The sequence below is a fragment of the Heliangelus exortis genome, chromosome 2 (assembly GCF_036169615.1).
Source record: "Heliangelus exortis chromosome 2, bHelExo1.hap1, whole genome shotgun sequence".
In the NCBI taxonomy this organism is placed as follows: Eukaryota; Metazoa; Chordata; class Aves; order Apodiformes; family Trochilidae; genus Heliangelus; species Heliangelus exortis.
Window position 1 is genome coordinate 130,045,045 of NC_092423.1, and position 19,102 is coordinate 130,064,146.

Here is a 19,102-nt window from a genome sequence, read left to right on the forward strand (position 1 = left end):
TATGTCATGACAAAATTAAATTTATTTTAGAGGGGGGAAAAAAAAATAAAAATCACTGTCAGAGAAAGCAGCATTACTCCTGGATGAGAAGTCTGGCTTCCTCACTCCTCCTGTCTCTGGTGTAGCAGTAGATAAAAGCAGAGAACTCATTTCGCTCAAACACCAGAACATAGTTAGATTCATGATAGACTTAACTGAACAAGAGATGTTTGTTTCAAGAAGAGATTTCTGTGAGACATACTTAGAAGAAAAAAGTTTTAAACATGCAAAAACGGGGGGGGGGGGGGGAAAGTATTAAAATTAAGGAAATGGGACTCAAGTATTTTTTTCTCTGAAGTTATTCCCTGTTGGACGGACACTGTAGATGTTAAAGTTACTACCTTTGAAAACAAGTAATGCCTATATGACAATCAATTTAACACCCCTATTCTTTAACCCCTTTGTCCCCAAATTATTCAGATTTTAGCAAAGACAAACTCCTTAGTTAAGATCACACATCTCTTACCAGTATTCTTTTTCTCAAAGGGAAAGGATAGTTAACTGATTCTTAAACCAAGTTCCCAAATAGCTTTTCACCCAAAGGTGCACCTGCTTCAGAGATACATTCAGAACTATTGCTCAGATTTTCAAAACAAGGCTTGCACCACATGTTTTACTGAACTGGATGGCAATACTGCACATCAGAAGGAGAACTAAACCCTCTCATTGTCATAACTCTCTCATCAATATCAAGGATGTATTTAAAGCTTCATTTCTTTACTTATTTTGTATTAGAGACAAAGTACATTGTATTGATACTTAACAAAGGTAAAATGCAGTTATGCCAATAGCAGCCCAACATGCTGTACTGTCTCTGCATTGCAGTTACTACCATCCCTATTTTATTTGATAGTTCAATGACAAAAATAAAAACTAATCCAGAGTAAGTTATCATTAAAGGATGTTCATTAAGATTCTTGTGTTATATAGCTTCATGCCTAGAAAGTTCTTGTCATGTGTTTAACCTTTAATAGAAACTATTAAACTTTTTAAAAATTTCTAGTTAATTACTTTTTATCTAAGGATAAAAGAACCAATCCAGTAGTTCTCCAAACTAAGTTAGCTTCTTAGTAGGCTTTGAACACCAGAGTTCTAAACAATTCAAGAAATGAAAATATTAATCAAAGAATTGAAACAGTCTTTCTGCTTGCAGTTGCCTTCTTTGTAATGAATTGCCATTCATCCCAAACCAAAACTATAGACACTCATACCTCTATATTCCCTAGCTTGTCCCTAAATCTTTTCCCCCAGTTATTCCCTCATAATAGGTTCTGTATAAATTCCTCTTTCACTTTTCCAGTTCAACCACTACCATTGTAACACCAGACAAGAATAATAAAAAGGCAAGGTTAATGAAGCAATGTGTTTAGATATGTAAATACATTTTATATCACCTGAAACTTTCACATCCCAAAACAACTTCTGTAAAAAGATGGTACAAGGGAGTACCCACAAAGCATAAACTTGATTTAGAAATTATTCTATGGACTTGCATTAGAGACACTGAGAGAACAAAGTAATTACTCTAATATAAAATTGATATTACTTTTGAGGTATCATAAAATTGGTACAAATATTTTTGCATGTACCTGTTGCCCCACTTTGAGATTTTTAAAAGCATTTCCTCTAATTTGAAATGAACAATAAATAAATCCCATTAAAAAGGTTTTAAAAATAATTTTCTTTAATTTGTCATTAAGACAAGCATCACATTTTTAAACATCTATGAGGTGTTGTAGACTAGATATTGAAGACTATATTTAAGATACTTTATTAAAAGAGGTAAGTGTCTAGCTACTACATAACAGGTAAAACAAGATAAAATGTTTTTAAATGTTCACTTTTTTCAAAACAAAAAATACAGTAAATTACTCGAGATATTTACACAAGAAGTTATCTTGATAATCCAGCAAAAACATATTGAAGAGGAATTTCAAAGTATGTATATTTCAGAAGATTATGAACGAGATTAGGAATTTAGGAGAATGGGAAAAGAAACTAAATGTAGGAACAACTTACATGCCTTACGAATTTAGAGTCTTTTTAAATTTCTTTTGCTTTCAGCACTTCCTGGAGGAGCATCTTTTTTGTTCCTCAATTTAGCAGATAAACTATTACATTCTTTTGACCCGTGGAAAGCATGCAAACATAAAATACAGAACTCAAATGCACATGTCTCTCTGCTACATAGGCCCCGTTTCTTTACCAATTGATATTTAGCTGGGTATTGACATCTGGGACAAGGTTTTAGAGCTTCATCAGTGAACAGAGTTTTAGCAACCTGTAGTAAGAGGAGGGAGAGAAGAGCTACTTAGTTCCTGTAAATGAAAAGTTTTCTAAAAAACTCAAGTGGGGAGTTTCTTAGCTACCTACTTTTAAATATTCTTCTTGTCTACTGGTTGAATGGGGAGCAGAACTGCATCTCCTGGGTGTAAGTTCAGAGTATGAAGGTGGTGTTTGCACTACAGGAGTTCTGGCTTGAGCCTGAACAGGCCTTAGAGCAGATCTATTGAGAACATTAAGTCTTGTGGCAGCATCCTCAGCTTTCAAGAAATCTTCCTGTTTAAGTTTATAATTATGAAGACAAGAGGGGAAAACCCAACAAAACATAAAAGGAAACAAATCAGGTTTCTATTTCATTTCAGATTTACAATTGTTTTTTGACTTTTTTTTTCCTCTGCAACATCACATTAGTAAAGAAAAATATGTACAGTTCATGTGTTTCCCACTAAATGTTTATATGTAGTAAGGGAACAAGAGACAGGCACCATTAAAAACAAACTCCCAAGAGCAGGATAAGCTCTCTACTTGTCCTCATGTTTCTGAATAAGGACACATCTCAATAGCAAGCACTGAAATATCAAAAAACTTCTGTCATAATTAAAAGCAAGATTACACTGAAGTGTTTGAGCATACACATGTGCAGGATCTAAAAAAAATTACACCTCTATTAATATGGTTGCTTTTCTAGATACCCCTTAAACATTTAAATTTCCTTTTGATGTTCACAAGTACACAGTGAAGAAGCTTAGGCACAAGTAGAACTGAAAATTGTCAGGACATAGTCTAGAGTAGGTCCTACTGTACTGTAGACTAGAGGTGAAAAAAGAGGAAAAGCATGACAAAAAGGTAAGAACAGGGTTTAAGATCCAAAGCCAGAACAGGCTGAGAAAGTGATCCTACAGGATTTTCAGAAGAGGAGAGGGAAAAAAAAAAAAAAGAGGCAGGGAGGATTAAAGAAAGACAAAATAAAGAGTAGCACATGGTTGAAAGACAAGTACTCAAACTATGGGCAGCTGAAAAGCAATAAAAATACATTCTCCTTCACATACTCATGTTGGAACTGTCCCTATGGGATACCTTTCTGTTGCTTTACAAACTGGTTCTTCTCTTCTCCAACTTGTCTTCTTCCAAATTTAAAAAAATATCACCTTTGAGATGAACCTTACCCCAGCTTCATCCTTCAGGTGTTTTATGTACAACTTTCTCCTCACATCTGCACTTTTATCTTGTACAATGATTTCACGCCAGTTTTTGCTTACTTTCCAAATGCTGTAATAATTGAATGGAAAGAATTATCCATTTTTGCATTTTGACCAAGTAGTGCAGAGTTCATGCTAGTAAGGCTACCCTTTGAAGATAAAGCAAAAAGGATTCACCACATCATAATGGAACAGATCCCATGTATTCTTATGTACCACCTAACAGAATACTAGAAAAATACAGAGAGCAACTGCAATATGAAATACACAGTTATTTCTACCTTACAATACTAATTAGTTTCTCCCTTCCACATGTGTCACTTACCAGGTTTGTTTCTAACGTCCTATTTTTGTGTTGTGTTCTGAAAAAAATCTGTGCCTTTATACTTCCACCTATTCTCTCATTCTGTTACTAACATACACATCACTCCTGATTTCTTTGAAATAATTTCTATAGATTAAAAATTGATCTAGAAACCTATTCATGAAGCAAAACTCTGAGTACCCTTGTGCTTAGCAGTAACTGAGGATATTAAGTACATTTAAAAAAATCCAGAAAATGTCTTTTCAGTACCAAGCATTATTGGGGAACTTGTAATGAGAAGATATTACTTACTAGGCTAAAAGGAATTTTTAATATGTTTTAAAATTTACAAGTACTGTGATTGAGTTCTAAGTTTACTAATTCCCATGTCTGGCTTTTGTTTTGTTTTTTTAGTTCCCCCATTCAATGTATCTTTAAAACTAGACAAAAAGAGCCACTTGCTCAATGGTGACAAAACTTTAATTTCCCCATAAATTAATAAATTCTATTGACAACACTCACTATTCCAGAAGTTATTCTAAATTATTTGCAGAAACACATATTTTCACCTTTCTGGGGAGAACAATAAAAAGCAATAGTGCTTACCTGCATAGACTCTCCACTGTCAAAGCATCTAAAACTATAGCAAGAACATGTTTTAAATTTCTGTATTTTAATTCTGTTAAAATATCTATTTTTTCAAGGCCCATTTTCTTGCCAATAAGTCCAGCAAGAACATGTTCTAATGCAAATATTTCTGTTCCACCAATATTCTCTGATACTTTTTTTTGGTCTGATCTCTGTCTTTGCAAGCATATTTCATGCACTATTTTCAGAGCTGGAGTTCTTGAGAGATCTCCATGCCTTACAGCTAGGTCTCCACTGGGCTGTTCTTGCAAAACTAATGCATGGTCTTCACTGACAAAGCCTCTTTCTTCTGTTAACATGTGTGCTGAAGTAGAAGGACTGCCATGATGATCTTCTGTCTCTGACTGTGAGCCCTGTTCCCGGAGAGTGGATAGCCTTCTAACTCGTTCAAGTTTTCTTGTCTTTCTTTTACTATCCAGAATTTTGGAACCTTCCTTCTGTTTTTGGAAGGACTCTTGGAAAGATCCCTCGTGATCAGAAAACGAGTCTCCTGATTTGTCCAAATGAAGTGAATTATATCCACTGTCCTCAGGTGTTGAAAGATCTGAGTAACTTGCCAGCTTTACAGGAGGGGAGTTTATATCACACGGTTCAGAGTTAGAGTTCTCTGCAAGACTGTTGACAGAAGTTGGGAACTTACCCTCATTGGCCTCAGGCAACACACTGGAAGTAGGAGACCTAAGCAACCCATCACTAACACTCATAAGGACACTTTCATTGAATTCATTAGTACTACTAACAACATTCTTACCCTGAATTGGAGATAAACATTCAGGTTCTAGCAATAGGGGGTCCTTACATTTGGACTCATCTAGTGTAGAAGTTCTTTGCTGTGAAAAGGGAAGTCTTCTTTTTGCACAATCAGGATCGGAGTCCTCAGTTTTTGAAGTGCTACCTGTCAGGGCTTTGCAACTTTTACCTCTTGGAGAATCCAAAGTGGTTTGTGAAAGTTTTTCTTCAGAGCTCAAGACACAAGAGAATATTTTTTTTCTGATGCTTCCTGAAGAACTACCTTGTCTCTCACAGCATCCTGCAGTTGTGCCAGCTGGAAGACTCTTAGGTAAAAGCAGCCTCCTGCGTAGTGAGGAGTTTTTTCTACTCCCTTTGGGAGTCTCAAAGAAATCAATGTTTAGGTTTGCTTCTCTTCTTTCTGATAAGGAGATAGAATTTATTTCATTTTCCATATATGATGCCAGAGGAAAGAGAGCATTTGGGTGAAGATGCTCAGAATGCTCTTGTAGCAATGATAAACTTGTTATGCTCAGTGCTTCTCTATGGTCTACATCAAGCTCTTTTACTGACTCACTGTTGTCCAGAAATACTGAAGTGCAGCACAAGTCTTTACAATTGGAGTATTTAAAATTGCTGCTGGGAGATGTTAATCTATTTCTTTTAAGGATATTAAGCATTACTGAGCGACTGTCTGACATCTTCTACTTGCCACTTTGACTTTGTAAATGAAGATACCAGTATTCTTTCTGAAAAAAAAGAAAAGTAGTCACCAAGGCACCCTCAGATTAGCAAAAAGGCCTTGTTTAATTCTATCAAGCTAGCAGCCATGACAGAAATATTTTCATTAGTCTTAGTTGAAACAGTGCTTATACACGAACATAAAGATAAATTACAAATAGATGGTTAGAATGAGTGACCAAAATGCATACTATACCATAAGTGAGGCAAATTAAAACATACATTGAGTTAGCTAATTGATCTGCCAATCCTTATCCAAGGAAAAAAACTCTTCAAATAAACAACATAGCAGCTAGGATCCCATTTGTGCTGAAATCTGTGAATTAGCACTCAAGAACTAGCTCTGGAGTTTAGCCAAAAACTGGAGTTAGATTTGGTCATCCTAGAAAAGAGAAGGCCCCAAGGAGACTTTATTGAGGCCTTTCAATACTTAAAGGGGGCCTATAAGAAAGACAGGGGCAAAGTTTTAGCAGTGTCTGTTGCAATAGGGCAAGAGGTAACAGTTTTAAACTAAAGGAGGGTAGATTTAGACTAGATGTAAGGAAGATTTTTATTTATTTTTTTTTTTTTTTTTTTTGCAATGAGTGGTGAAATGGTGGAACATGTTGCCTAGAAAGGTGGTAGAAGCCCCATCCCTGGAAACATTCAAGGCCAGGTTGGACTGGGCTCTGAGCAACCTAGTTAGTTGGAGATGCTCCTGTCTACTGCAGGGAAGATGGGACTAGATGACCTTTAGAAGTTGCTTCCAACCCAAACCATTCTATTATTCTAAAAGGCATTTTCTCCTTAAGAAAAAGGAGAGGATTAATCATGAAGTCACAAGTCTACAGGACCCCCAATTATTTATATCCCTATAGTCCTTGGAGGGAATAAAATTTGACCTCTAGTTAGAAAGTGAATGGAGCATTCTTACCTGTCTTAACATTTACATTTTACTTTATAAAGAAACTCTCTGCAGAGAGCTTTTGTTAAGCCCTGTGAATAAACTGAGTTTCTGCAACAATACTGTAAAGAAAGTGAGTATTCATCCTCATCATCTACACAGAAAATACTTCCTAGAAAAGTAACAAGTGGCTGATGCATACTTTTACATAAGAGATGTAAGAATAGAGACTTTGAGACTTTTTGCCATTCGTACATGGCAGAGTTTCTTCATCCTAACCAGGGTGGCAATAGGTTACTGCTTTCTTCACACAAGACACAGCAACTGTATAAAATAAATAACACCACTATGAGGGCTCTTCTCACAGGAACCACAGTAGGTCACATCAGCATTGCCCCATTTTCAAAATTTGAATCAGCACCTTTTACTGGGGTCTGTTACTGACCTTTGGAACTGATATTTTGGAACATAAGGGTGGAAATAGTAATTAAACTGTTACAACAGACAAAACCAGAAATCTTTAAATATTACTAAAACAAAAAATATTTAAGACATTGCTAATATCTCAATAGTCCTGACTTGGTTAAGCCCTAAGCCACAAAATAAAAGCCTCAAGAACACAAATTGCTAGAAGCAGCACTATTCTTTTATGATCTTGGGTCATTTAATTAGCTATTTTTTCTCTATTGAAATTTAGATCATTTCAATAGAGAAAGTGCTTTGGTTTTTTCCTACTGTGGCGAGACAGAAATGTCTAGAAGTTCAAAAGGAACAGGATATTAAAGATCAGACTGTGAGAACTTGGCATTAAGGCCTATAGATTCATGCTACTATTAGTATGAAATCAAATGTACTTAAAATAAACAAATTTAAAAAATCCATCTTTGAGAAAAATTCTTCCAGGATAGAAAGGTATGCTAAAATAATTCCAAGATAACAACAAACCCTGAAGTCTGAATAATTTCCTTTCCCTCTCTCTTTTACCCCTATAGGTATCTTACTTTCATATTCATTTTCCCTCACTGCTTTTTCCTCAGTCCCTGTTTTCACTTGCTGAAATAAATGACAGTGCAAATAAGAAACACAAAACTAGTTTTAAGCTAGTTATTTCATTAATTAGAATAACTTCTTTGACACTGCAGGACTAATTCCAAGCAGTGTCTAGCATTTCATTTGCTTCACTTCTCAGCATTTTAGACAATATTGCTGTTTAGGCTGAAAATGATGTGTCATGAACTAAAGAATAAGTTTTAAGAGATAGGAAAAATGTATGAAGATTCTCTGTGTAGGACATTGCTGCTTTTCTGTTGATTGTTCATGCTGTGAGCTCAGAACCAGATCAGCATAGCTCTTCTTCTGAAAAAAAAGGAAGACCAAAAGAGACCTGCAGTAACAATAGGGTCACACAGTCTTTGTGTAATCTACAAAAAGAACAGACCTTATTTTCCATGCTGAATTTTGGTGAATGGCAGTTAGTTAGCAAACACTGCTAATGGACAGAAATTTAAATTGTGAATGTTATTTAGATACAGCTATTCAAAATCTCAGCCCCCTCTCCCCCCAAAAAAACAAAACCAAAACCCAAAACACGTAAAAAACCCAACAACCAAACAAAAACCCCACCACAAATAATAACCAACCTCCACCTACCTTTAGAAATAATAATACTTTCTTTAACACAGTCAAACTAACCATGCATTTAACAAAAGTGCTTGCAGGTTTAAAAACAATGTTCAGGCAGCATGTTGAAGAAACAATGAAGGAAAAATCACATTTGCAGTTGCATTCTCAGACATTCCATAGGAGAAATGATATAATCTTATTAATAACAGAGTAAATTTAAAATGTCAAAGTATAAAATAATTTAATCAAACTTCTGTTTCAAGTAACATAACAGAAAAATAAACGTTTTCTTCTGTAGGGGAGATCAGAATAGCAGAGTTAAAGTAATATTGACAACTCCAGCAAAAGCCTAAAATACGATGTAAATACACCAGCGTCCAGCAGGAGGAGCCTATGAGCTTACCAGACTGATTTTGAGATAACTTTAAAAAAAACATGGGGAGCCTACTGCAATACAGAGATTGAATGAACAATGTCCGTTATACTTCTTTACAGCAATACCAGTACACACCTCAAGTTCGTATACATTCATTTTTTTCCAAAAAAATGTTACTTCCACAAATTTTGCAAATAGACTACGAAAGGGAAATAATTTCAGAAGCACTGAATATCTCTCACAGTAGAACAAGATAATACTTATACTCGAGGTAACTAATAAAACCTTTTATGACTTGTCTGGTGTTTTATAAGCACTTCCTTTTGAATCAGGAGAAAAAATTTACTAGATTTGATACATTAACATCAAGCCTTTTTCAATCAGTGATCTTGAAGTAATTTCAGAAAGTATTGTTTTACCCGTTTTATCATGGAAGAGATATGCAGGGGAAAAAAGACTGATGACACAGCAAGTAGATTATAGAGGAAGTAATAGAATTTGTATCTAGTAAGTGTAGATTCTTATGCTCCATACATTTCTCATATCTATTTTTAATTTCATAGTTCTCAAATTGATCTAAAAGTCAAGTGCAAACTTTCTGGTGATTTATGGGACAAAATATTTAATATTCAGGAATTCAAACTAAATTAAGAACAGAATTCAGACATTTAGACAAGGAGTAATTTCTGGCAAATGTAGTCTTAAAGCATCCTAAAGAGATGAAAATGTTTGTTGTTAGAAGGCAATGTAAATGATGCCTATACTTTAGACACAAGTTCTAGAATCACCACACGTTTGTAATACTAATGTACATTCCCTAGTACCAGATACTGAACATTTATGCCTTGAATAATACGTTTTCTGTCCTTGTTCGACACAGTTCACCACAGTTAAGAAAACAGAGAAAGGCAAAGATTTGGTGTAACAAGAATATTTTCTCTGTCATTTAAACTTACATTTGCAGCACAACTGACTTTATCTGGAACACCCAGATCTAAAAACACAGAAGACATTAATACCTTCAAAAATATTAACAGTAAGAATGGTACAGCTAAATCCTACCTATAAGATGTGGATCACTTACCCCTAATTTATGAGACAACTCAAGATCTTCCAAAGCAAAGGTGTTACATTCAAGGAATGGCTTACCACAACTGATAACCTAGAGCAAGAAATCATATTGAGAGAAAAGAGAGGTGTAAAAGGAACATTACACAACCAAAACACCATTTTCTGTTGGTCTGTACATGCGTTTAGTGCAACGTCTAATTACCCAGCTATTAAGGTAATTGACAGCTACCGAGGGACCAGCACCCTAAGGGTCTCCTCCCTCAGGTCTCAGGGTGTCCCTGGGATGCCGGGCAGGAGCAAAGTAACAGCTTCACCTCCTCATCGGCAAATTGCTGGGCACAGGAAACAGTCGGGAGGCCCCTGATCACGGAGTGCAGCTGAGGCGGCTGGAGGGGCTCCCTGAGAAGGGGTGAGGGCAAGGAACCTCCCTCCTCACTGGCTTGAGGAAAAGGGAATTCTGCTGCCTCAGCAGCTCGCTGCCCGGCTCCGGGGCCCGTTGCCCTTAGTGAGCAGCCGCTTCGCTTCTCTCCGCCCTCACCGGCTCCTCGCGTGCGGCTACCGCTGCTTTCCCTCCCTTGGATTTGAACTACCCGCCCTTACCAACCGCTGCCGCCATGCCGCCCCTGCCCCCTCCGCGCTGCGGCTCTGGGGAGAGCGCTGCCGCCCTGGGACCAGGGCAGGATGTCGGCGGGCCGGGAGCCTGAGGAGAACGGATCCACCAAGTGGGAGAGCCCCCTCCTCAGGAACACTTATACTCCTGCCTACAGCTTCCGCCGCACCCAGCCCACCATTAAAAGTGCCCCTGCGCCGTTCTTCCCCCCTCTCGTGCTTCTCCCCAGTGCCTGATGAGGTGCGACTTTCCCGCCTCATTGAGAGCCCTCTCTGCCACGGGGTGCTAGGGCTGTGGGGCGGCTTCAGAGGCGCTGGTTTATTACGGTCAACCCCAGTCCTTCACACGTGAGGAACCTTATCTGCACCACAGCCTTTAAGATTGAGTTGTCAGGGTGCCGATTAATGGGAGTAATTAGTGCATTTGTACCCGCTGGCCCAGGAATGAAACAATCACAGAGCGTTTGTCAACTGTCATCTCCATTGAACCAACAGTCACTCGGGTGAGAGATGCCCCGTGGAGTCGTGTGCTTTAATCTGCGTATTAAAATAAAATTTTAAAAATCAACCAAACAAAAAACCCATACACATTCAAAATACAGCCGAATAGTTGGGTGTCAATTTCTACTGAGCTCGGTGCTGCTAACGTGGGCTACAGAGGCTCCAAGAATGCGGGGGAGGTTGCCGGTGGGGGGAACAGCCAAGCGTCACAGCAGCCGCCTGGGCGAGGTGCAGTCCCTTGTCACACAGCGACAGAAGAAAGACCACATAAATCAGCGTTGTACTTTTCTTCCGCTGGCTGTTACTCTCGTTCACCTCACTAATATAACATTTACTCCTTATTAACTCTAATTTTCTTGTTTCTTTCTCCGTTTACACTTCCAGCTTTCTCCCTCCACCAGCACAATGTCAGGTCTGCAAGAGATGTGGTGTGCCATTCAAAAAGCAGCACCTACATCCAAAGAAGCAAAGCATAAGCTTTTCAAAGAAACGCCGAAATTAAGTAAAGTCATTCCTGTACGTGAGGTTTAGCAAGCCTGCAGCTTTCCTCTTTGGCACCCTCCGCTCCTGCAGCCTGGAAAAGCCGAGTCGGTGGGTGGGAGGGATGGGGCAGGGGTGCTGGCCAGGCTTAGAGGGGACTGAGGACACTCGGGATTATCAGTTACCTACACAGAGCCGGGGAAAAATGACATTTTTTGGTAAAAAATATTGGTTTATTACGAGAAAAAAAAAATAAACATACAATAAACCCAAGAAAGGCTCTTGGGGTATTTTCCCCTTCCTTTTTTTTTTTTGGAAGGAGAAAGCATTAGACTCTTTCAGAAATGTAATACAAGCGTTCAGAAAGTGCTTTCTGCAGTAGCATTTATTTGACATGAATCAGAATAAAATGTTTTCCAAATAATTGTATTTACTTATAAAATAAAGTTTTCTGTGAAACTGGCAGCTTGTTAGCTCCTTAAAGCAAGACGCAGCAGCTGGAAGTTATGTCACTCAAACCCGGATGGACTTATGTGATTTGTATCAAATCTAACCTAGAAACATAACAAGTTGTAGTTGTGGCATTTAATGCAATACACGTAAGAATCACACAAACAAGAAGTGTGATTAAAAAAAAAAAAAAACACACACACACAAGATCAAACCAAAACCAACTAACCAACCATAAAAACAACAAATCAGCTCCCCCCAAACAAACACACACAAAATAATCACAAATAAACAAAACCAACCAATCAAAACCGCAACCCAAACCCGATAACTTTGTTTCTAAACAAATAACACTAGGTAAGTCGGTCTGCCATACTCTCAAGCTTCGTTGCATTTCCTTCCCTCCCACCTAGCCCTGCCAGCCCTTCCTCACGTTTTCCTAACGATTCCCCAAGAGCTGTCTCACCTTACAGGACAGAGGAGATCTTTCACATAGTCACAACTTTTCCTCATACTCTAAATCCAAGAAACATTTATACGGCTGGTGTTCGTCAACCTATCAGAATGGGGTTTCACTGTAAAATCGGTCTTCTTAAAGAAGGAGGGCTTAATAACAAAGGGCTAGAGTGAACGAAGCTTTAAGATCTGGTAAAATTTCCTATTTTTCCAAGGAAACAGTTAAAGCACGCCAATGATCAAGTAATTAGATTATTTATCTTGTAATAGTAGAGACCTTGCTTTCGTAAAATAAACGGTCAGTTAAACCTTTTCATGGCGGCATTATTTGCAAGTCCTTCTAAAATTATCAGTTTGAAAAACGGATTTTAAAATACGAAACGAGTCTGGAGAAACAAGACCATTTTTTAAAATATGCTTATTACTGTTTATTTACCGGGGTTCGAGCTTCCACCCCCTCCCCTTACTTTCCACTCCCGGGACACACTCACCCCTGAGCAGAGGGGACCGGTAACGGCACCGGGAGATCAGAACCGAGATTAACAGCTTTGCCTTTCATACACTATTTTTCTTGCGTGTGCTTTCTTCTGGCACTCAGAAAGTTATATTTAGCTTTATTCATACACAGCAGTGAGGAGATGTAGGTGAGCTGCCTAAAATCGTAACTGCATTTTCAGTACGTTCAACTTACATGCGAAATGAGGAAAACAGCCGCGACTTCTTATTCCTCCTATTTGGTTTAGATTAGCTATAGGTTATGGAGGAAGACGATTTGCTACTAGGAGAACATAATAAATTATGACTAATGCGACATATCAACTGCTTAAGGAAATAATTTTTATTCGGTATCCAGAGAAAGAAGACTTTTGCTTCAACGGCATATTCACAAAACAGTGTTTGTTAAACATTTTTTCCAGGAATAAAGCAAACATAGCTAATTCTATACGATGTTTCAGGATTTCTGCCACCGGTGAGGTCGAGACAGCGACTGAGAGCGCAGCCGGTACCGTCCCACCTCTCGTCTGTTCTGTTTCGGTTCTGTACACACGGGAACCGGCGACACTGGAACTGGTGTCATCATACGACCTTGCTCTTCAAACGCGGCGTGTCTCAGATGTCGGGATGGTTTGAGGTGGGTGCATACGGCACAGCCCACACGACCAAAACACCAAGACGTCGTTTTTGTCCACGGACCTCAGGTAGATCCTTTCTGAAAACAGGACCTTGGTGGCACAGCCCTCCCCTCCAGGCGAGCAGACCCGTCACGGGGTGCGTTTTCTTTCCGAGCACCTACAGGGGGTCGGGTACAGACACAACAAATACCGAGCGCCTTGGTTCTGATTTTATCCAACCGCGGAGCTGCCCGCTTTCTCCTCAGGGAACTGGCGCTGCGGTTCCTATGGAATCTCATACATTAAACAAACACCACCCGAGACCCTCGCCTGTAACACCCTCGCCTAAATACATTTATTTATGTATTAATTTATTTCCCCCTCAGGGTTGTTCCCAGCCGTAGCTCCGTTACTTTCCCAGCCTCCACGCAGCGCCGCAGCGCCGCAGCCCCGCGCGCGCAGCTGGCAGCGTAACGGCTCCCGCCGAAGCGCGCGGCGCCGGGCGGGCCTCGGGACAGGGCCCGCCTCCAGCGGCGCCCGCTGTGTCGTCATCAGTCGGCGCCGAGGAAACTGCGAAGCTGGCGGAGGTGCTTGCGGTGGCGAGTGGGGTTTTTGGGATTCTCCCTTGGGAGCCCGGTGGTCCTGTTCGCGGCGGGGAGGGGAGTGGCGAGTAGGGAAAGGCCCGGCCTAGCCTTTGTGGGCTTCTCTTCCGCGTAAAAGCCCTGCAGGGCGGTGGGGGAGGCCTCGGTGCGGAATTGGGGGGCTGTGTCTGAGGAGCTGGGGGGATGTGGTGGGAAGGTGGCCGGCGGGCTCCCTCCTTTGTGAGCTCTGAGACGCGAAAGGGTGGGTTTGCCTTTCTGATGGGTGCGTGAGGCGTTCTTTCGGTCACGGTAGCGGTATTGGCTCCTCACGTCTTAGCGGTAGGTTGCGGTTCCTGCCCAGTGCTTAAGTGCATCCGTGTGCCTCTTGGCTCTGTCAGCCTGGCGGCGCCTACAGCTGCGGGGCAGGGGAAGGCTGGCTGCACCTTGGCATCTCCCTGCAAAACATGTAGCTATGGTTCACTGCTGTCCTTGGCAGCAGTATTATTTTGTTGCATGAGCACCGCTAACTCCAGTTGTTTAGCTGCAGCTGCGGGCTTCCCTAGTTCAGCTCTGCTTTAGAAGCTGCTGCTGTTTTCAAGTGCTCACGGGTGACTGCTTATATCTTACCCTATGTACTGACACAAAAAGACTATAACACGTGTAGATTCAGCCACCACTATGGTTATGACGGATCAAAACCTTACCTGAAAACTGTAGAGGTTAATGAATTATCCCCAGTTCTCTCAAATGGAGTATCATAATGGGGGTTTTAAAAAGGTGGCCCCTTGTTTTGATTGGTGTTTGTCAGGGATTTTGGTTTTGTGGGTTTTGTCTCTTTTGTGGTGTTTTTTGTTGGTTTTTTTTAAAATTCCTATTACTCTTCTACCTGTAGTCTCTTCCTAGGGTTTCTAAACCCTTAGATGAATGAAAAGGTAAATTAGGTTAGCTAGTGTTTTATTGGGGGGGGAGAGGAATTTAATAAGGTTTATCTTGTTTATGATGGCACTGTTTTGTTATGAGTAATATGATATGCTGCCATCTCTGTCTTTGGAGGTTTTCAATACCAGATTAGTAAAGCTCTGAAAACCCTGATGTTACTCTGCTTTTGAGAAGTTGAACTAGATGAGTTACTCAAGTAATTTCCAACCTGAAACATCCAGTGTCCTGTGTATCAAAGACTAATGGAATTCACTTGTATTTACTATTAAGGAAGTTTTTCATTCTGTTCTAGCTTTGGATTGAGATACTGGAATGATTTGGTATATCTTGGAAAAAACCAAACCAAACCAAAAAAACCCCAACTGATTGGCATGTTGTATGTTTTTTTATTTAGAACATGGATTCACAGAAGGATGTTCAGCCACCAAAGCAGCAGCCAATGATTTACATTTGTGGAGGTAAAGAAAAGACATCAATGATTTTTTTTTTTCCCACTTGTTATGGAAGATTTGGTGGTTTATTAATTTTAATAATCATTATAATGCAGAGTGCATAAATACAAATAGTTGCACTTTGGACCCTGATGTTATTTTAAAGCTTTACACACTGATGATAAGCTCTGCACTAGGCCTTGTGTTGCTGTGTGGAGGTCCTCCCTCTCCAAAGGATGCTTTCTCAAAATGTCCACTTGTGGTATAGATAATGAATCTTCTATTTACTGTATCTCAGAGCTGTTTTTAAACTGCTGTATAGTCACTCAGCTTTTATTGAAGTGCAGCAAATTCTCTCTTACCTATAGGCAGATTAAAATTGGTGCTTTTGAGTAGTCACTTCAGGAATCTCTGGAATATTTTGTCATTTAAGAAAATAAACCTGGGCCTCTGGGGGAGGCTAAGCTGAAGTTTTTATTAGTAGATAGTCTAGTTGTATCCAGACTGGAATGTACTCAGTCCAGTAATAATTTTGTGATTAATAGCAAAATCAGCTTTGATCTTAATATTAGTGAGATTTTATTTTTTCTTTTCTCACAGTATCTTGATATCATTCAGCTCTTGATACAAATTCACTACAATTATTTTGTATGGTGGTTTGTTTGCCAGAAATGGGAATTTGACTATTATGGCTTTTGAAAGTTATCTGTGCTTTAACAATGATGGTTTTGTTTACCCACTCCCTTTCTCTTTCATCACATCAGAATGTCATACAGAAAATGAAATAAAGGCAAGAGATCCTATCAGATGCAGAGAATGTGGCTACAGAATAATGTACAAGAAAAGGACAAAAAGATGTATCCTTTACAAGGGCACTTGAATGAATTTGGGAAGCTCTGGATAGAGATAAGGTATATAAAGGAAAGCAAATGGCAGATTTGAATAATTATGTAAGAATTCTTCAAGGCCAAAAAATAATATGATGGAGAAGAGTACTATGGGGAAATCTTTTCAGTGTGATTTGTGATCTTGTCTTCTTTCCTGACGCTTTCTCTCTTTTTTCCATTTTATATGCAAAATATAATAAGCTGAGATAGTTTGCTGGGTAATGTACTGTGAGTTTGTGATGGTATTCAGCATTTCAAGAAAAGGAAAATGTGAATTAAAGATGAGTTTTGAAATGCTTTTATGTAGTTAGGACTTCACATTCAGTGTCTCTCCCCTGCAATTTTTTTTCTCTCCCAGTTTTTTTTTCTCCCTGATCCTTTTTTAAATTACAACACTTTTTTTCCTTTAACTGTACTATTCTAGTGGTTGTTTTTGATGCCCGATGACTTCTGCTGAAGACTTTATGCTGCAGTTTAATCTTGCTGATAACTTTGCTCTGTAAATCCATTGCTGTGCAAATGCACACTCTTATTTGTGTTTTAAGATATTGAAATATTAAAGTTTCCTGTGTTACTAAATTTTGTCTGTACTGTCTTCCAGAAATAGATTTCTAAAGCTGTCATTCAAATTCTTGCCAAAATATGTATTAGCAGTTCAGGAGTACTGTTTTGTTTTTGGGTTTTTTTTATTACTCTCATTGAGACTTGATTGGCATTTTAACTTTGTTCAACGTTCTTTTGACTCCTGTGAACTGCATAACTGTGCTTTGAATAAATTTTTTTTTAAAATAGAAGGCTCCCCAAGACTAGGTCAGAACCAGATCTGGATTTCAAAAGGGCAAATACCAAATTACTTCATAGGACCCAATTCAGGCACCCAGCTGTGGAGGAGATGTGCAAAAACATCTTGGTAAAGGAGAGGGAGACAAATGTTAAGCAGCAGTGTGTAAAACAATGTTCCCAAAGTGCTCCTTGACTTGGTTGTACTCAAGGAAAGAATTAGGATTGTGCCATAAAGATAATTTGGGTGGTGTTCCAAAACCTAAAATAGCAATGTGTTTTGCTTTTCAGATGAATTTTCAGGGGTCTGTACTGAAAAGGTCGAAGTGGTTGTTTTTATTGATGACCCAAATCTTTATGCATCTCTCTATTTGGAATATGGGTTGAATAATAATAATGCTAAAATACCCTCATCACTGAAGTGTACCACAAAATACCGCTGGATCGTTTCTGGTGCTAATTTAGCCTCCTTTAATGCTTCTAAATCTCAATTTTGGTGGTGCTAGCAATGCCGAGCTGACGCGTTTAACTCTTTCCAGCCATAGTAAGGTCGCTCACATGAACTACCGTGGGTCGTTCTGACTTTCTTTGGGGTGGGGAGTCTCGCAGGGCTGAGGGGTCACAGTGGGGTATGGTGCGGGGGTGCCTGGCGCTGGGAAGGGTCGCGGTTGCTGAGGGTCGCGCTCCACCCCCTCAGCCCCGTCCCGCCGCTCCCCTCAGCCCCGTCCCGCCGCTCCCCTCAGCCCCGTCCCGCCGCTCCCCTCAGCGCTCCCTCCGCGCCTCCCCAGACCAGCGGCGCGTGCGCGGCGGCGGGCCCGGCGCGTGCGTCCCTAGCGGCTGAGGCGGCGGCCGGGCCGGGTGCCGGGGGTGAGGCAGCGAGCGCGGCGCCGGGGCAGGTGGGTGTCAGAGGCCGCCACACGACGCCGGTGCCGCCGCTGGAGCTCGGCGGACCTGTGTGGCAGCCTCGCAAGGGGGTCACTGTCGAGGGAGCGCAGCCCCGCGCCCGCCGCGTCGTCCCCGCTTCCCGCTTGGGCGCCTCCCTGCGCGCTGCGGCCGCCATGTTGTACATAGCAACAGTTGCTAGGCACGGGCTGGCCGCGCTGCCCACGATCCGGCCGTGGCGGGAGGGGAGCGTTTGATGTGGGATTTGGAGGTAAATTCCTTACTCCTGGGGTGAAAGTTACACTGTCAGTGGCCGGGAAGCAGGGGACGGCGCTGCGGCTCTGGGGAGCTTCCCGGAACCCCTTGGACCGTGGCGGTGCTGTCTGTGTGCCCCATGCAGCCGCCGGCTCCTTCCCACCGCACTGCCCCAGAGCTGCTCTGGGCACTCGGTGAAGGAACTCCCTGTTCCCAACATCAATGGAAATAGCGAAACGGGAGAAAATGTTGCAGTTTTGTGCTTTACTCCGGTCTAATTATTTCCTGCATTTGCCTCTCTCCATCCGTGTTGTTTGTTTTCATGTAGTGAAACTTAAGTTGTTGGGACAAAATGCTGTCTTTATGCAACACCTAACACCGAGCAGCTATTATTTAAGTGATACTGTATTGTAAATATTTTTGTGCAACTTCAAATTTATATGTGTGATTATGCTAGATATTATAAACCAATTATTTTAATAATTTTAATTATTTTTAATTGGGTTCATATCCGTATATAGTTGTTACCACATGCTTGCTGGCTGCCCTTATACTTGTTAAAAGTAACTGAAAAAGGAGAATTTCTGCTCCACAGATCTTGGTATCAAAATAGAAAAAGATGAAGATAAAAAGATCAAAGGTATGGGGAGACAGGAACTGTCCAGTTTGAACACCTCACTTCATCAGTTAAAGACTTTTTGGTAAAGACTCACAGTACAGTAATATAATCCAGGAGATGCAGTTTATGAGGAAAGACAAACAATTGGATTTGTTTTGGCTACAGAGAAGGCAAAGGCTATGGTTCTGTTAGACACACTGAGCTGGTTAACATCTTCCCTCTGA

General features: G+C 40.4%; 3 protein-coding genes across 7 annotated transcripts in view; 2 read left to right on the plus strand and 1 right to left on the minus strand.

The window, feature by feature from the left end:
- Positions 1 to 735: 735 nt before the first annotated feature.
- Positions 736 to 10,999, minus strand: FBXO43 (F-box protein 43). Of its 3 annotated transcripts, none has more exons than XM_071738051.1 (6): positions 10,497 to 10,999; positions 9,910 to 9,987; positions 4,432 to 5,951; positions 3,489 to 3,591; positions 2,413 to 2,598; positions 736 to 2,320 (listed from the first exon to the last, which is right to left on the minus strand). In XM_071738051.1, the coding sequence occupies exons 3-6, from the start codon at positions 5,901 to 5,903 to the stop codon at positions 2,072 to 2,074; spliced, it is 2,010 nt and encodes a 669-aa protein (XP_071594152.1). In that variant the 5' UTR covers positions 5,904 to 5,951; positions 9,910 to 9,987; positions 10,497 to 10,999; the 3' UTR covers positions 736 to 2,071. The 3 variants fall into 3 exon arrangements, with proteins under 3 accessions (XP_071594152.1, XP_071594151.1, XP_071594153.1); XM_071738050.1 differs by lacking the exon at positions 10,497 to 10,999 and adding an exon at positions 10,099 to 10,457; XM_071738052.1 differs by lacking the exons at positions 9,910 to 9,987; positions 10,497 to 10,999 and adding an exon at positions 6,140 to 7,670.
- A 2,998-nt stretch (positions 11,000 to 13,997) lies between these two features.
- On the plus strand, positions 13,998 to 16,921 carry POLR2K (RNA polymerase II, I and III subunit K). Of its 2 annotated transcripts, none has more exons than XM_071738055.1 (4): positions 13,998 to 14,091; positions 15,419 to 15,482; positions 16,220 to 16,312; positions 16,767 to 16,921. In XM_071738055.1, the coding sequence occupies exons 2-4, from the start codon at positions 15,422 to 15,424 to the stop codon at positions 16,787 to 16,789; spliced, it is 177 nt and encodes a 58-aa protein (XP_071594156.1). In that variant the 5' UTR covers positions 13,998 to 14,091; positions 15,419 to 15,421; the 3' UTR covers positions 16,790 to 16,921. The 2 variants fall into 2 exon arrangements, with proteins under 2 accessions (XP_071594156.1, XP_071594157.1); XM_071738056.1 differs by lacking the exon at positions 13,998 to 14,091 and adding an exon at positions 14,109 to 14,251.
- Positions 16,347 to 19,102, plus strand: part of SPAG1 (sperm associated antigen 1) — a 41,821-nt gene continuing 39,065 nt past the window's right edge. Inside the window, exon 1 of one of the 2 annotated variants that reach the window (XM_071738054.1) lies at positions 16,347 to 16,366. The gene's annotated coding sequence lies outside the window, so the exon portion shown is untranslated. Of the gene's footprint in view, positions 16,367 to 18,184; positions 18,276 to 19,102 lie in introns of those variants that run through there. The other variant, XM_071738053.1, reaches the window with a different exon arrangement.

Excerpts from the sequence above, each read along its gene's own strand:
- FBXO43 (XM_071738051.1), bottom strand. The coding sequence starts at position 5,903 with ATGTCAGACAGTCGCTCAGTAATGCTTAATATCCTTAAAAGAAATAGA. Across the intron at positions 2,599-3,488 it reads ACCTGAAGGATGAAGCTGGG|GAAGATTTCTTGAAAGCTGA; the intron begins GTAAGGTTCATC and ends AAACTTAAACAG. Across the intron at positions 2,321-2,412 it reads GACAAGAAGAATATTTAAAA|GTTGCTAAAACTCTGTTCAC; the intron begins GTAGGTAGCTAA and ends CTCTTACTACAG.
- POLR2K (XM_071738055.1), top strand. The coding sequence starts at position 15,422 with ATGGATTCACAGAAGGATGTTCAGCCACCAAAGCAGCAGCCAATGATT. Across the intron at positions 15,483-16,219 it reads AATGATTTACATTTGTGGAG|AATGTCATACAGAAAATGAA; the intron begins GTAAAGAAAAGA and ends TCATCACATCAG. Across the intron at positions 16,313-16,766 it reads CAAGAAAAGGACAAAAAGAT|TGGTTGTTTTTGATGCCCGA; the intron begins GTATCCTTTACA and ends GTACTATTCTAG.